The sequence below is a fragment of the Chenopodium quinoa genome, unplaced genomic scaffold (genome assembly GCF_001683475.1).
Source record: "Chenopodium quinoa cultivar QQ74 unplaced genomic scaffold, ASM168347v1, whole genome shotgun sequence".
NCBI classification, from domain to species: Eukaryota; Viridiplantae; Streptophyta; class Magnoliopsida; order Caryophyllales; family Amaranthaceae; genus Chenopodium; species Chenopodium quinoa.
Window position 1 is genome coordinate 11,387,161 of NW_018743292.1, and position 17,206 is coordinate 11,404,366.

The 17,206-nt window shown below is 35.3% G+C and overlaps 2 protein-coding genes across 3 annotated transcripts; both read left to right on the forward strand.

Moving 5' to 3' along the window:
- Positions 1–323: 323 nt before the first annotated feature.
- Positions 324–10,302, forward strand: LOC110737028 (protein DETOXIFICATION 16-like). Of its 2 annotated transcripts, XM_021917377.1 has the most exons (8): positions 336–766; positions 1,528–2,072; positions 2,582–2,668; positions 2,794–2,850; positions 2,943–3,181; positions 9,664–9,782; positions 9,968–10,054; positions 10,171–10,302. In XM_021917377.1, the coding sequence occupies exons 1-8, from the start codon at positions 458–460 to the stop codon at positions 10,213–10,215; spliced, it is 1,488 nt and encodes a 495-aa protein (XP_021773069.1). In that variant the 5' UTR covers positions 336–457; the 3' UTR covers positions 10,216–10,302. The 2 variants fall into 2 exon arrangements, 1 of the variants encoding a protein (XP_021773069.1); XR_002514322.1 differs by lacking the exon at positions 10,171–10,302 and having other exon boundaries at positions 324–766; positions 2,943–3,102.
- A 3,003-nt stretch (positions 10,303–13,305) lies between these two features.
- LOC110737029 (aldehyde oxidase GLOX-like) lies at positions 13,306–15,647 on the forward strand. The gene has a single exon (XM_021917378.1). It carries the CDS (start codon positions 13,780–13,782, stop codon positions 15,394–15,396), a length of 1,617 nt encoding a protein of 538 aa, XP_021773070.1. The 5' UTR covers positions 13,306–13,779; the 3' UTR covers positions 15,397–15,647.
- Positions 15,648–17,206: the final 1,559 nt, after the last annotated feature.

Here is a 17,206-nt window from a genome sequence, read left to right on the forward strand (position 1 = left end):
CTTATTTTATACTCTGTATGAACTTAAATTATTTTATTTAAACTAATTTAAATTTAATTTGTCCCAACTTATTTTATCTGAGCTGATTTTATATGTAATTTTTAGAACTTATTTTTCTAAAATAAGTTAAAATAAGATGATCAAAACAAACAGACAATTACTCTCTTTTATACATGTAGGTTTTCATTAATTTTGATAGCAAAGCCGTAAAAATATTTATTTGTGCATTAACATGTGCCAATGAAGTAATGAACACATGTTAGTTGTTAGAATAAAATTAAGAAAGTCAACAAGACAACAAAAAATGGCAAAATATCCAAAAATTCTTGCTAATATCTACTTGAATGATTCCAAAACACGTACGTCAAAAAATTAAAATATAAGTCCAATATCCAATATCTGCTTTCTACTAGTACTATTCTAAAGAATTAGCAATAGGGCCAATAGCACCCCACAAATGAATCAAGATCTTGAAACTCCATTAATTTCAAATGAAGTTCAAGAAAATAATAATGCCAATAACGTTATTTTTGACGGTCCAAATATAAATAGTAAGAGTAGTGAAAGTTTATTATTAAGAAAAAATGAGATATTGAGTGAAGTGAAGAAGCAGTTAGTGTTAGCAGGGCCTCTTATGGCTGTCAACTTCTTGCTGTTTTCTTTACAAGTTGTATCAGTTATGTTTGTTGGTCATCTTGGTGAGCTCCCTCTTTCCGGTGCTTCCGTTGCCACCTCTTTCGCCTCTGTCACCGGTTTCAGCTTGCTGGTATGTTTATACTTCGTATGTTCTACTGAATAATCGTGTTTTGTATTAAGCTTGCTTGGTATAGTTGGTGTCTTGGTAAGAACTCTAACTCGCAAGTTGTGACTTTAAGGTTACGAGTTCAACTCCTGCCAATAATGGTAACTGTTCTGTTATCCTTACTCTTATGACTTAGCCTGCAGAGGCTGTGTTAAGTTGATTTGTGAGGAGTAAGAATTGAAATTTTCATCTTACCTAACCACAATATAAATTAGTATTGTATTTGGTAAATTTTTATAACTATGTTATTTATAAGATAATTAGAAGGCATTATAACCAAGCTAAGCTTGATTTAGTGGTAAAGATTGTACCTTTCAATTTTGAGGACTTGAGGTTGGGGGTTTAATCCTCACTAGAGACACTTTGAGGGTAGGAGATCTCTTACCCTTCCCCCTCACTCTCAAAGTGTCCGACCCACAAATACTGGACCAAAAAAACCGTGAGGATTGAGGTATATAGTCAGGGTCCTTCTCCTTATTTAAAAAAAAAAAAAAAAAGGCATTATATGATTGTGAAAATGTGTGAATGTGAAGATTAGTTTCATGTGTGACATTGAAGAAGACCATGTGCAAAGATTTTACTCTCCTCGCCTATCCATGGATGTAGCTAACTCGTTGTTAGTGAACCACGTAAATAAAATCTGTGTTCTTGTTGGTTGATTTCTTTAATCTTTCGTGCATCAGTCACGCACAACTCTTATAGTTACTAATGCTTGCTATTGATAGAGAGGAATGGCATATGCCTTAGACACATTTTGTGGTCAATCATATGGAGCAAAGCAATACAAAATGCTAGGAATACACAAGCAAAGAGCAATGGTAGTTATCCTCTGCATCAGCATTCCTCTTGCAATTATCTGGGGAAATACAGGACAAATTCTTGCATTTTTAGGCCAAGATGAAGAAATCTCAACTGAAGCAGGAATTTATGCACATTACATGATTCCGAGTATATTTGCATATGGTCTTCTTCAATGTCACATTGGATTTCTACAAGCTCAAAACATTGTTGTTCCTATGATGCTTACTACAGGGTTTACAACTCTGTTGCATGTTGTTATCTGTTGGTTTATGGTGTTCAAGTCTGGACTAGGCAACCGAGGGGCGGCATTGTCGAACGCCATATCGTATTGGATTAATGTGGTGTTGTTGGGTGTTTATGTGAGGGTGTCTCCTGCTTGTAAAGAGACATGGACTGGTTTCTCAATGGACGCTTTTCATGACATTCCAGAGTTTCTTAGACTTGCTGTTCCTTCTGCTGTTATGTCATGGTAAGTGTTTATTTTATTTTATTTTATTTTAGCAAACGGTGAATTATATGAGTAGCACTTTGAATATAAAAAATAGAACATAACATAACATAATTTTAATTTGGTTGGTTTTAATGATTCATATATGCATGTGATGCGTGCTTTAAATTTTGAAAATCACATTGATGGCATTTTATGAATTCTATGTAGGATGGCAACATTAATCAGAATATTTCTCTATTACGAACAACAAGTATATATTAAATTGAGTTGAAATCAACTAATCAAGCCTTGAACTATGCTTTTGGTTTTCCAAACATTCATTGACTTTTACCTTACTAAGGTTTACTTGGCTCAATTACATCCTAGTTTTTGCTCAAACTTGAAACTTGTCTTAATTGGTATGTATACATATCTCTCCATACAAGATTTCGTTTTTCTCTACTCCCACAATGCATGTTTTTAAGCACACTAACATATGCTACATTATTACTCACTAATAATAAATCATAATTTTTATGATGATAAAGCTTGGAAGTATGGACATTTGAGATGATGGTTCTACTAGCTGGTTTTCTTCCAAACCCAAAGCTTGAAACATCTGTTCTCTCAATCAGGTAACATTTCTTTACCAGTAAACTAATTCATAAATCTTGCACCATACTTAAAAGGTGTTCTTATTTATTGCGAATTTCCTAAATTATCAAGTTTACAATATTAACTAGTTTGATTTAATTTGCAGTCTCAACACATGTACATCAATATACATGTTACCACTAGGATTAAGTGGAGCAATAAGGTATAACAATTAATAAATTAAACTCCCTGCATTTTAAAATAATTATCACATTGTCTCTGACCTTGATTATGTTTTGCTTGTGCTCTTAATAGTACAAGGGTTTCCAATGAATTGGGGGCCGGACGACCGCATTTAGCTCGATTGGCGGTATGTGTTTCGACGTTGATGGTAGGGGTAGAAGGGATTTCAGCAGCATTTTTGTTGATCTTGGGGCACAATGTTTGGGGATATTGTTATAGCACAGAAGAAGAGGTAGTGAAATATGTTGGACAAATGATGCTTCTTCTTTCAGTTTCACATTTTTTTGATGGCGTTCAATCTGTGCTTTCAGGTAAGAGTTTGACTGCACATTGAAACTTTATGAGATGGAGAGAGTGTTAAAATACCTAAATTTTTTTTTATATAAAATTAATTAATTACGTCTATTTTAGGATTTAAAAAATAAATACTGCATACTTTCTCTATCCCTATTTTTTTGCACCATTGCAAATAATTGGGTTAAACTTTGAAAATTTTGACTATATATATCAATTAATCTCTAGAGATAATATAGTCAAGTAGGGTCTTGTTGGATTCGTTTCATTGTATATTTTATCACTGCTATATTTAGTTTTTAAATTTTTTACGCATATATAAATGGAGTTATATACGTTATAAGATACGTCTTGAAAATCGTGAAAAATCAAATGGGCAAAAAAATAGGGACAGAGGGAGTATTACCTTTTCTATATTAATTAGTTTTGGCTTGTGATATGCTTTAAATCCATAAATATTATACTGATATACTACCTCCGTTTTTTTTAGTTGACACGTTTCTATTTTAAGCATATTTTTTGTATTGAATAGTCAATTTTACCCTCAATCTTAATCTCTCTCCTCACAATGACTGACCCAATCTCTCTCCTCTTTACCCATTTACCCAACATATCACACCATCACACTTCACACCATCTTATTTTCTCTCTCCGCCACCACCGCCACCGCCGCCTCCACTTTATGTTAGAAATCCAGAATATTCTATAATATTCTGTAATGTTCTGTAAATCTCTCCTCTTTCTATACTTAGGATAATTAAATCAAATCACTCTGATTTTTAGAGTGATTACAGGCTGTGATTAAGGAGTGATTACAGACCGCAATTGTAGCCCAATTAGGCAAGTAGAACTTGTATATAATGCTGTAACCCGAGCATTTTTTAATACATAGAAAACCATTGAAAACCTTAAAAACAGTGTAGTTTATTTTGAGTTGGTATCAGAGCAAGGTTCGTTTTTCCGGTAATCGGAGACGATCAGGCAACATCATCTACCATGGAAACAGACAGCAAAGAGGTTGTACAACAACCAGTGACCATGGAAGCTTTAATGTAACTTTTATCAAAGTTAAACACCACTAAAACAACCAAATCAACCCATCCAAATCCCAGAAAAACTAAACCATAAAAATTTTATGAAATGGTCCAAACTGATGCAGTTGGAACTCGAAGGCAGGGGGAGGCTCAGTCATATCACAGCCTCACCACCGCTGCCCGAGGACCCAGAATACAGCAGATGGACTCAGCGGGACTCGTTGGTAAGGTCATGGATTATCGTAAACATTGATCCAGAACTGCAAAATCAGTTTTTGGATTACCCAACCGCAAGAGACTTGTGGAAGGGGATTGAAACTTTGTACGGAGGCAGCAAAGACGGACTCCAAATCTTTGACCTTACGGTCCGGGCAAACAAGATGCAGCAAGGGATAGACCCAGTAGAGGTCTATTATAGCAAGTTAACAACAATATGGAAGGAAATTGATAGAAGAGTTCCTAATCCAATGACTAGCCCAGATGACAAAAATACCTTTAATCGAATAATCCAGAACAACAGGTTATACCAATTTCTTGCTGGACTTGATGACTCACTCGACAAAGATCGGAGGGACATCCTCAACAGAGAACCCCTTCCAACCCCTGAAGAGGCGTTCGCCACCATCAGAAGAGAAGTGGCTCGCCGCGGAATCATGAAATCAACCGGAACAACCACCCCGATTTCCTCATCTACCCAATCATCAGAGATCGGCAGTGGTTTTGCGGCCAAAGGAAGGGCAGAGAAACCGGTTTTCCGGCGAGAAAATGAAAAATCGGGACTCAAGTGCACTCATTGCGGCGGTACCCGCCACACCAAGGATGGGTGCTTCAAAATAATAGGGTACCCGGAGTGGTGGACTGAACGAAAGAAGAAAGGAGAAAGAGGTAGCACCGGTAAGGCAGCTCTGAGCACCGGCGAAGCACCAGCGACAGGTGAAGGAGGAGTAACGGCAGCAGCAGCCACCACTGCTACAAAATCAGGTTTGAAAGAAAATAAAGAAGAAGGTATGAAGGATGAAACCTTAGACTCCTATTTATATGACTACAAAAATCAGGAGAGTATACCTCTTAAAAATTCATTTCAGCCCATTTGTGTTGAGCCCAAAACCGTGGACCTAGACCAACAGATTGAGCATGTGGACTTAGAACAGAAATTTAGTGAACCTACCCATTCAAACTCTCATAAAAAATCTGTTGGCTTAATGTTCAAACCCAATAAAAATAATAGGTGGATTTTCGATTGTGGAGCAACAGACACTATGACTTTTGATATCAATGATCTCGAAAAAATCCATACACCAAAAAAGGACCATATACAAACAGCCAACGGAGAGGTAATTAAAACAAAGGGGTCTGGTGTTGTCAAAATTTCTGATAACATCAAACTACCTAATTGCCTCTTTATACCGGACTTATCCCATAAATTACTTTCTATTATCCAATCGACAAAGGACTTAAACTGTACTGTTCTTATGAATTCTCGTGGATGTACTGTTGAGGATTCTCGGATAGGGAAGATTATTGGGCATGGTATTGAAGAAGGCGGACTGTATTATGTTACTCGGATGCCTCAACATGGTAAAGCAGCGCTTGTTCGCGGGACGGTTGAACAACAGCTTTGGACTTGGCATAGGCGTTTAGGTCATCCATCTCTTGGGTATTTAAAAAAACTCTTCCCTTCCCTTTCGAGTTCGAATTTTGTTTTTGATTGTGAAGCTTGTATTGTTGCAAAGAGTCATAAACATTTTTATCCAAGTAGTGCGAGTCGAACTGATAAACCGTTTATTTTAATCCATTCTGATGTATGGGGTCCAGCTCCAGAGTTTAATAAACATGGTTTTCTATATTATGTTACCTTTATCGATGATTGCCACTAGGATGAGTTGGGTTTATTTTCTTAGAAATAAATCTGATGTCTTTAACACCTTTGTCTCCTTCTACAAAATGGCCCAAACACAATTTCAAACCCAAATTAGAATTCTCAGGTCTGATAATGGAACCGAGTATAAAAACGTTGATATGGAAACCTTCATCCAAACAAATGGCCTTATTCACCAAACTACATGTCCTGACACTCCACAACAAAATGGAGTAGCAGAAAGAAAAACCCGAACTCTCCTGGAAATGACTCGGGCCATGATGATAGAATCTTCTGTTCCTGCCTATTACTAGCCTGAAGCCATTTCCACAGCCAATTACCTCACCAACCGCCTACCTACAAAAAGCCTACATTTTTCTACTCCATTAGACACCCTTAAAAACCATGTCAGTGTTCCTACTGCCCACTCATTACCACCTAGAGTCTTTGGTTGTGTTGTGTATGTACATCTACCCAAACGGAATAGAAATAAGCTAGAACCACGGGCTGTCAAATGTGTCTTTGTTGGGTATGGAACTAACCAAAAAGGATACCGCTGTTACGACCCAGTTGCAAACCGATTGTATACTACTATGGATTGTGACTTTGTCGAAACAGAATTTTATTATCACCACCTTCGATCTCAGGGGGAGAGCCCTAGTGAGGATCTAAGTTGGTTGGTCTATCCAGAACTGAATGTTCCTGACCCAAAAGAACAGGTAGGTGATACCGCCGAGGCAACTGATAACACTATACAGCTCGATCTTCCTAATACCATGCCTACTAATCCAAATGAAATAGAGGTATGTGCACCAGAATCGAGCCATATTTCTGAGTCTAGGTCACCTGAATCTACTAATGTACCTTCTGAAAGTGAAAATGTAGTACCAGGTGCAAGGGAAGATCAGTCGTTGAGTCCTGAACATGGCAGGTATGAGTTGCCACCAAGGAGCACAAGAGGTGTTCCTCCCAAGAGGTATGATCCAGAATTTGAAGCCCAAAGATCAAAATATCCTGTGAGCAAGCCAGGAGAGGGAAATCTATCCCAAGGAGCAAAGAGCTACAGTGCAGCCTTATACTCTGAAAGCACTCCCGCCACAACAGAAGAAGCTCTTAGAAGTAAAAACTGGAAATCAGCCATGGAGGAAGAAATAAATGCACTGGTCCGAAATAAGACTTGGGAAAAGTGTACCCTACCTACTGGGAAAAAACCCATAGGCTGCAAATGGGTCTTTACAATAAAATGTAAAGCAGATGGCAGCATTGAAAGATATAAAGCAAGGCTGGTAGCTAAAGGGTACACGCAAACTTATGGGATAGATTATGATGAAACTTTCTCTCCAGTAGCGAACTTCAACACTATCAGAGTGCTTTTTTCAGTTGCAGTGAACAAAGATTGGCCCCTGTATCAGTTCGATGTAAAAAACGCATTCCTTCATGGAGATCTTTCTGAAGAAGTCTATATGGAAGCTCTACCAAGGTTCTCACATGGCTTTGGTAAAGGTGAAGGTTGTAGACTGAAGAAAGCCTTGTATGGACTGAAACAGTCACCAAGGGCGTGGTTTGGAAGATTCACTGTGGCAATGAAGAAGTTCGGATACAAACAAAGCAATGCAGATCATACCTTGTTTCTCAAAAGAAGAGGTACTGCAATTACCTGTCTTATCATATATGTTGATGATATGATAATAACAGGAGATGATACAGAAGAAATAGAGCAATTGAAGGAGAAACTTTTCAAGGAATTCGAAATGAAGGATCTTGGAAATCTTAAGTATTTCCTGGGAATAGAGGTACTCAGGTCCAAAAGGGGTATCTTTATATCTCAAAGGAAGTATATCCTGGATTTCTTGACAGAGACAGGTATGATAGACTGTAAACCAGCCGACAATCCTATGGTTATGAACCATGGGCTCCAGATTATTGAAGGAGCTAAATCAGTAAATCAGACGCAGTACCAGAGACTCGTTGGGAAGCTAATATATTTGTCTCATACTCGGCCTGATTTAGCTTATGCAGTTGGAGTTGTTAGCAGATTCATGCATAAACCTCAGAAGCAGCATCTCGAGGCAGTATACCGGATTCTGAGGTATTTAAAAGGGACTCCTGGAAAGGGAGTTATTTATGAGAACCATGGCCATTTAGATCTTCACGCCTTTACAGATGCAGATTGGGGAGCAGATCGTGACAATCGAAAATCGAATTCTGGTTATTTCACTTTTGTGGGTGGAAATTTGGTTTCGTGGAAGAGTGAGCGACAAAAGGTAGTTGCTATGTCGAGTGCTGAAGCAGAATTTAGGGGAATTGCAAAAGGAATTACTGAAGTCCTATGGATCAGAAAACTCCTAAAGGAGCTTGGGTATGCACCAAAGAAAAGTTGTAAGTTGTACTGCGACAATATGGCTGCCATACGCATATTTGAAAACCCGGTCCAGCATGATCGAACAAAACACGTGGAAATTGACAGACACTTCATCAAAGACCATCTAGATGAAAAAGTGATAACTCTACCTTTTGTTCGATCAGAAGATCAACTAGCAGATATCTTAACTAAAGTTGTTTCTACACAAGTGTTTGGGCAAGCATTGAGCAAGTTGGGTGGTAGAGATCCTACCATCCAACTTGAGGGGGAGTGTTAGAAATCTAGAATATTCTATAATATTCTGTAATGTTCTGTAAATCTCTCCTCTTTCTATACTTAGGATAATTAAATCAAATCACTCTGATTTTTAGAGTGATTACAGGCTGTGATTAAGGAGTGATTACAGACCGCAATTGTAGACCAATTAGGCAAGTAGAACTTGTATATAATGCTGTAACCCGAGCATTTTTGAATACATAGAAAACCATTGAAAACCTTAAAAACAGTGTAGTTTATTTTGAGTCTTTAACATGGCCTCATCAATCGCCTCCACGCGCATCATCATCCCCACGAGATTGGTTTCAGACTTTCGGTTGAAGATAACTGTTTGTCTTTAAAGTTGAAATTCGACAATTGTACCCAGTAGTTTTATTTTTATCATCCTCGCTCACCATTACCAAAAGCTCATCATTACACTTTTGGTTCCATAAAAACGACAATTAGTTCCGGCATCGACAATTCATACCTTTCAAAGACTTGATTTTTAACACCTTTCAAAGACTTGATTTTTAAAAAAAAAATTTAATCAAATTAATCGGGTTTTGGGACATTTGCAAATTAGGATGATGAAAGATGATTTCAGAGTTTAAAGAATGGGGATCGGAGATAAATTTTGAGGTCCATATATTGGTGGTGATGGTGGCTGGTGAAAGGTAGGTGGCGGTGAGTCTGTGGAGATGGTTGATTAATGTGTCAAGGGCCAAGAAGAAACGGCAGTGTGGTTAAGGGTAAGTGGGTGGGGTAGGTAAGGGCAAGAGTATATTTGTCTTTTGATTTTCTCTTGCATTCCTCCTTAATATATGCGCCAAAATAAAACGTGTCATCTAATAAGAAACGGAAGAAGTACTAGTTATATTGTGTAATACGGAGTATGACTTTTTCGAACGTAGGTAATAACTATATAGACCATGTAAGAACTGGCGTTAAAAGGTTGCCTAATAAATGTTATTTTGGTGATGGTTTTAGGCACGGCTAGAGGATGTGGTTGGCAAAAAATTGGAGCTTACATCAATTTGGGAGCTTATTACCTACTAGGCATTCCTTGTGCCTTGTTGCTAGCATTTGTGTATCACTTTCGAGGCAAGGTAAGTGTGATATATTTATTAGGCTTAGCTTGTTTTGTAACTTTGTATAATATATATATATATATCACTTCTAAATTTCTAATATGTTTGTTTATGGTTCATTCAATTAATGTAGTATATTTATATAAATCTCATCGTGAAAAGAATTAGATCTCCATTAATTTAGTTTTGGTGACCTTATGCAGGGACTATGGGCAGGAATTATATTGGCCTTAGTCGTCCAATCTTTTTTTCTCCTACTCATAACATTACGTACCAATTGGGACAAAGAGGTTAGTGTTTGCCATTTTCAAATGCTAGGTATTTTGTTATAATGTTTGTTTAATTTGTGGATTAATTAGGTTTACTTTGTCCCTAATTTAATGATTGTTATCTTTTGCTTCAACAGGCAAAGAAGGCCAAAGATAGGATGTGTAATTTAACAGTGAATTAAGGGCATTTTACCAAACATCATTTTGATCTTAATTGATGTTTGCTTTTAAAAGAAGTGTCATAAAGATATTGAACTAGAAACGAAAAAGTTTTGAAATACAAATGCAATATTACCTTATAAGGTATTTGGGTATATAAACTCTTCCATGACATGATAGTCAACCCATACTTGGATCGAGTTGTATGCAAGTCTTTATGATCACTTATTCACATAAAAATTGAAACAACAAATTTATAGCTAGATGGATGACAGTGTGGTTAATTAAACATAAGAAGTACCATAAGTGAGTAAGATTTCACATTTTCACGTGAAGTTTTTTGCCTAGGGTTGTTCACTAATACAAGACTAGATTGGCCAAACTGAATCAGACTAAATCGAAAATTTGAAATTTTAAAATATTTTGGTCGAAAACTATCTATAAAATACACAATTTTGGAAATTATAAAAAAAAACATTTAAGTGGCAATACCCACAAACGGCTCTGTCAAAAAATTATGTTTACGGGCTCCACTTTTTTGACTTCCTCCTAATTACTATTGGCAAAAGTTTAATTATACTTCTAAAACCCTACTTTGAATGATTAACACTCTAATTTTCAAATTTTATGCTCAAAATTGAAATAATTCCATATTTGTAACTTCAAATCATCCAAATATGGAATATTACCCTGATTCCCTAAATTGATGATACCTAATTTGATCCCTTATTCACCAATTTTTATAAATTTGTATTCCCTAAGCCCTAATTTGCTAAGAATCCTAAACCCCTAAATTAATTTTAGAATCCTAATCACCCGAAACTTAATTCTTCAAATTTATATATACATACTAAATTACTTATTCCACTAATTTATAAAGCTAGATTCCTAAATTTCTTTATCATCTCTAATTCTCCAAATTTATATTTTTGAAATTTGCAATTCCAAATCAAATAAAAATTAAGCTATTTTGAATTACGAGTAAATTTTGCTTGAATCACCAAGAACAAGGATTATAGTTGTAACATGAAAATGGATTATAAAATTAATAGGTAAAAAAAATGGGGCCTAAATCTGAATGTTTGAAAAGGTACTTGTAGTTGTTATCAAACTTGTGTATTTAAAAGGTAGTTTTCCACAAATTAAATATCTATTTGAAATCCAAGCAAACAAAAAGACTGGATCAGAGATCAAAAAATTATATTTCTAAATCCGATGAATGGACTAGCTTAGTTCTTTGCAATCCGATCCGGCCTGAGGTCTGCAATAATCCTTTTAAAATTAATATGGACCGATTTTTTAACGTACACCTTAAACTTTTGTCAATTAAGTGAGTTACATTTAAACCAGTTATTTGATACTTTGATTTACCTAAAAAAAATAGACTTTAAATACAACTTTTCCCATATCAATCCCAAACCATATATTGCAATTTGCAAAAGATAAACACTATGTGAGACAAAACTCAACTTTTATTCCTGTGAAAAAAATAAATTAAAAAATCAACTTTTATTTTATTTATTTTATTTTTTTGCCATAGATATGAAATACCCCCTTTTGAGGTATGACATAGACGACCAATAATCAATCCCAATTCCCAAAGATTTGTAAGTAACTTGTGAGCTAATATCATTAGAGAAATAAAATTCACTAGGGGTTTGCTATTTTTTGTTGTAATCAACTCCCAATCCACCTCGTCTTCCCCTCGTAAGCCTTTTAATTAACTATACCTTCACTCTCTCTATTAATTTCCTCCGCCTTTTCCTTCCGTCTCTTCCAATCCGTATATAACATAGCCCCAAGCCCCCAATGAAAGCCGCCTCCGGCCTGACCTCCTCCCCCTTATATCGATCGTTGCTTGGGCCTAACGCCTGAGGCCAAGCATACAATGGGAGTGGTCGTGACAATCAAAGAGTTAAGTAGTGATTGCGATATCAATCTTAATCAATAATAATTTGGTTGTGCTTTTAGTACTATGTGTTAGATCACAATTTGATTTTATTCGACTTTATCCGTAATCTAATAATTTCTCATACCTTATTTTTAGTCCTCATTAATATTCCTTTTATAATTTGTATATTCGAAGCTATACAACAAAACATTACCATTAATAATCACCACTTATACAACCATTAATTATTTTTAGTCGTCTTTAATTATTCTTATATTCAAAGATAATAAACAACCAAACGTAACCATCAATAATCACCACTTATATAAATGTTAATTAATTAGTCTATAATAATTAAGCTTAGTAAAACTAGTTCCATACTCATTACATTATTACGTGAGAACACTCGTTTTCATAAGCAAGCAAATCAAGGACCATACCTTGCATCCCATCATGAAGTCGATTGAAATTGACTTGGCCAAAAGGATGATGCAATTTGAATGATAGGTTTTGTTGCATTATTATCCTATTAGACTAAGTCACCAAACAAATTTATCCACCTGTCTTTCTATCTTCGTTCATTGTACTTATATTTATTTTAATAAAGTATATTATTAATAGTCTTTAATTTTCTATGGATCATCCAATCAATGCAAGTAGGTTTGCCTTTCTTCTCATCTCTTTGCAAAGACAAATACAGTAGTACTGTACATAATATGAAGTTGTGAATCTACTAATTAAAACTTGGCATATTCTTCATGTGCATGCCAATGTGCCATATATAAAAAGTAAAATTAGTTGTGTAAATTATTGTTAAATATATATGGAGTATAAACATAAGGTATAGAATGAATATACGAAGAATAATACTCTTCTTAGTCGGAATTAAAAGAGGTGATTGATTTACACGTATGGCAATAGTCCAACTCAAAATCATTGAGAGAAACTTGAACTCGACACAACATAAATATGAAGCAACTCGAATTCAATTCGATTAGATAAATTTATGATATTATGGGCAATTATTTTACTACGTAATTTATTTTTGATAGATTTGAATCATTTAACAATAACACGAAATCAACACAGTACAAATCCTTGACCTGATTTTCTATTTTGTTAGCTCCATGTTAAAGACATTTAAGTTTTAGTATCTTTTATCAAAATAAAGGTTGTTTATAAACATTCCATCTCTAAAAGCTCTTACTGTTAACTTTTCATAAAACAATACGAAGTATATCACTGTTCAAAACAAAAAGAGCATTTATAGACAGAGGCATTATGATTTACTATCTTTGCCGACCAATCTACATGTAGGCTTTATGATCATAAGCTACAAAATTTGATAATAACCCCTCTAACTAGTTCTTAAGTAATCGAATTATTTTTGGTTTGTTATTACCACCACACACATAATTAGACATAATTTATACATTATTCTGTAAACTTTTTACTTTAAAAAATATTCCCAAAGAACCCAAAAAGTGCTTAAACTTTTGAGTCTACTATTCTTCTACACACTAAGTGTACTTTACTACCTCAATAATTCACTATACATAAATGCATTAAAGTCTCCTACACATCATGTCATGTCTATAATTCTTCCTCTTCTTAATTCCACCATTATTCTCCATTAACTTCAAACTCTACTAAAATCCATCCTTTATTCTACTCCTACATTATTATTCCTTCCACTATGATCACTTTCACCCCCTTCCATTACTTCATTACCTATATCATTCTCTTCATTTTCGCCGTCTTCTCACGTGCTAGTGACCTTCCTGGCACGTGGGAACTTCTTGTACACGACGTAGGCATTGCTTCCATGCACACCGCCGTCACCCACTTTGGCACGGTGGTTCTCCTTGACCGAACCAACATCGGCCCCACCAAGCTTCTTCTACCTAAACATCATTGTCGTAATGACTCAAACGACGCCGTTTTGAAGCATGATTGTTACGCTCATTCTGCTCTCTTTGACCCTACAACCAACCATATCCGACCGTTGATCATCCAAACTGACACGTGGTGCTCATCCGGGCAATTCCTCCCTGATGGAACCCTCCTTCAAACGGGTGGTGACATGGACGGGTGGAAGAAGATTCGTAAGTTTACGCCGTGTGAAACGACGGAGTTTTGTGACTGGGAGGAGCTAAACGACGTCGGTTTGTCCCAAGGAAGATGGTATTCTACTAATCAAATTTTACCTAATGGTGATGTTATTATTGTTGGGGGTAGAGTTGCCTTTTCAGTTGAGTTTTACCCTCCAAGGGAAAACGGTGCCGTTTTGTTTCCTTTTCTTGCTGACGTGGCAGATAGGCAAGGAGATAATTTGTATCCATATGTTCATCTTCTACCAAATGGGAAATTATTTATTTTTGCTAATACTAAATCTGTTTTATATGATTATGATAAAAATTTAATCTTGAAAAAATATCCGTCGTTGGATGGTGGACCTAGGAACTACCCGTCTGCTGGATCATCGGTTATGCTTGCATTAGAAGGTGATTACTCAACGGCTGTGATTGTGGTTTGTGGTGGGGCCAAATTTGGGGCCTACATTACATTGGATGATTCGGTTCCAGCTATTGGTAGTTGTGGTCGGATTGTAGCCACTTCAGATGATCCGGTTTGGGAGATGGAGGTTATGCCTTTTGCTAGGGTCATGGGTGATATGGTCATGTTACCAACTGGTGAAGTGTTGATCATAAATGGTGCCCAAAGTGGGACCCAAGGTTTCGATTTGGCGTCCAACCCATGCTTGAACCCAGTCCTTTATCGACCTGATCAACCGGTGGGGTTAAGATTTATGGTGTTGAACCCAGGTACGATTCCTCGGATGTACCATTCGACTGCTAATTTATTACCCGATGGGCGAGTTTTACTAGCGGGTAGTAACCCGCATTATTTCTACAACTTCAAGGCAGAGTTCCCAACTGAACTACGTCTTGAGGCGTTCTCACCTGAGTACTTGAGTCCAGATCGAGCTAATCTACGGCCTGAAATAAAAAGGTGGCCTAAAAGTTTAAAATATGGCCAAGAATTTGAGGTAGAGATAACAACTACCCTCCCTCTAGTGGCACCCATTGAGATTAATTTGGGAAATGCGCCATTTGCTACACATTCTTTCTCTCAAGGACAAAGGCTAGTAAAGTTGGATGTAAAGCCCGCAACACCTAGCAATAATGGGTGTTATATAGTTAGTTGTGTGGCTCCACCTAATGCAATGGTGGCTCCACCAAGTTATTATATGATGTTTGCGGTGAATCAAGGTGTACCAAGTATCGCACAATGGGTCCAATTGGTGGTTTGATGATATCATATGATATATTAGGAGTGAACAATTTCAATTATATTACGGACAATACGAAGTAATTACCAACTTACCATTTCATTACGAAGACTCAAAGAAGTGTACATGTATATATACGTTTGCTTTTCTTTGGAATTAAAAAAGAAAGGTATTTTTAAGATTGATTTGTAAAAGTGTAAATGTAACGCCAAATTAGATGTAGTATTTAAGATTTAAGACTCTCTCTATATTATGCAACTAATAGTTGGCTAGTGCTGGTGCTTTTAAAACCCCCTTTATCTTCTTTTTTGAACTTTCGTTATTCTTGGTGAAAAGTCCATATCACTTTCTCATCAATAGGAAAGGAAGATTCTTGTATGCCTTTTCTCCATTATGAAAACGTTCAAGTGGTTAATGAATGGTTACACACTTGCACTACTTATGTTTGTCTATAAATAACCATTTTGAAAATGCAATGATTTTACTCCTATATTTTTAACGATAATACTCATTTTCTTACAATATAAAAAAACAAAAGAGACTCTTTTACATAATAAACAAATGTTTTAAATAGACCCACTTGTAATTTTCTTTATTAAAACAAATCCACATTTTATCTAATTAATTAGATTTTCAGTTACAAATTATTAAAAAAAAAAAAAAAAAAAAAAAAAAAAAACCAACCTAGAGATGTAGTTCTTTTAATGGTACTTCGGAGATGTAGTACCTTCCTTTAGGCTTACAAATCAAAAAACAATTGAATTTGACAATTCTAAATTCATTCGAAGAACGAAATTATAGGATTTTTTTTTAATCAATAATCAATAATGTAATACTAAAACAGACACCATTAATGACACATGTTACTTTCTGGTGCTATTTTTTCCCTTTAAAACTCCTCCTCCCCTTTTAGCAAGAAATCTTTTATTTTTGGTTTTTGGAAAATTTGTATAATACAACTATAAAAATATGGCCAATGCTTATATATTAAAACAGACACCAGGAATGACACATGTCACTTTCTGGTGCTGTTTTTTCACTCCAAAACTCCTCTCCTTTTAGCAAAAAATATTTTATTTTTGGAAAATTTATATAATACAACTATAAAAATATTCCAAATCTTATATATTATCTTTACATTAAATGTATTTCTTTTTATTTCGTGTTCTTAATTCTTCCATACACATTTATCAAAAATATTATTCTAACTCTTTTTTAATTATAGAAAAAGTGAGCCACTAGTTCAGGTACAAGATACTATCATTACCGCCTGGACATTTTTTAGCCGGAGTATTATTGAAATTTAACTCTAAAAGTAATAATAAAATTGATTCATATAATTGATATTAAAGAAATTACTTTAAGACATCACTTTAATTTTTTTTTTTTTTCAAATACCTCTAATATTTTGTTTCTTAGACTAATGGAGTATTACATATGACCGACAACTATATCATATATATATATCAATCAATTTTTTGGTATTACGTAATTAAATAAATTTATATCTTAGTACATAAAAAAAAATATTGTCTTTTGTTGAAACATGTTATTGAGATGATAAATCTATTACATTCGACATTATAAATAAAATGCATAGTAAAAGACACATCGAACATAGTGACAAGTGACATCTTCTTGTGTATCATTTTTTTTCAATAAACTTTTAAGGCAATAAACAAACAACGATTAAACTACAATTATTGGATAGCTTCAAACACATTTTTTTTATAATACTCCCTCTATCCCCCAAATGTTTTTCCCAGGCCATTTGGACTGTGCACGTTTGCCAATGCAACACTTTGACCAAAAAAAATCGTTAGTTGTTTAT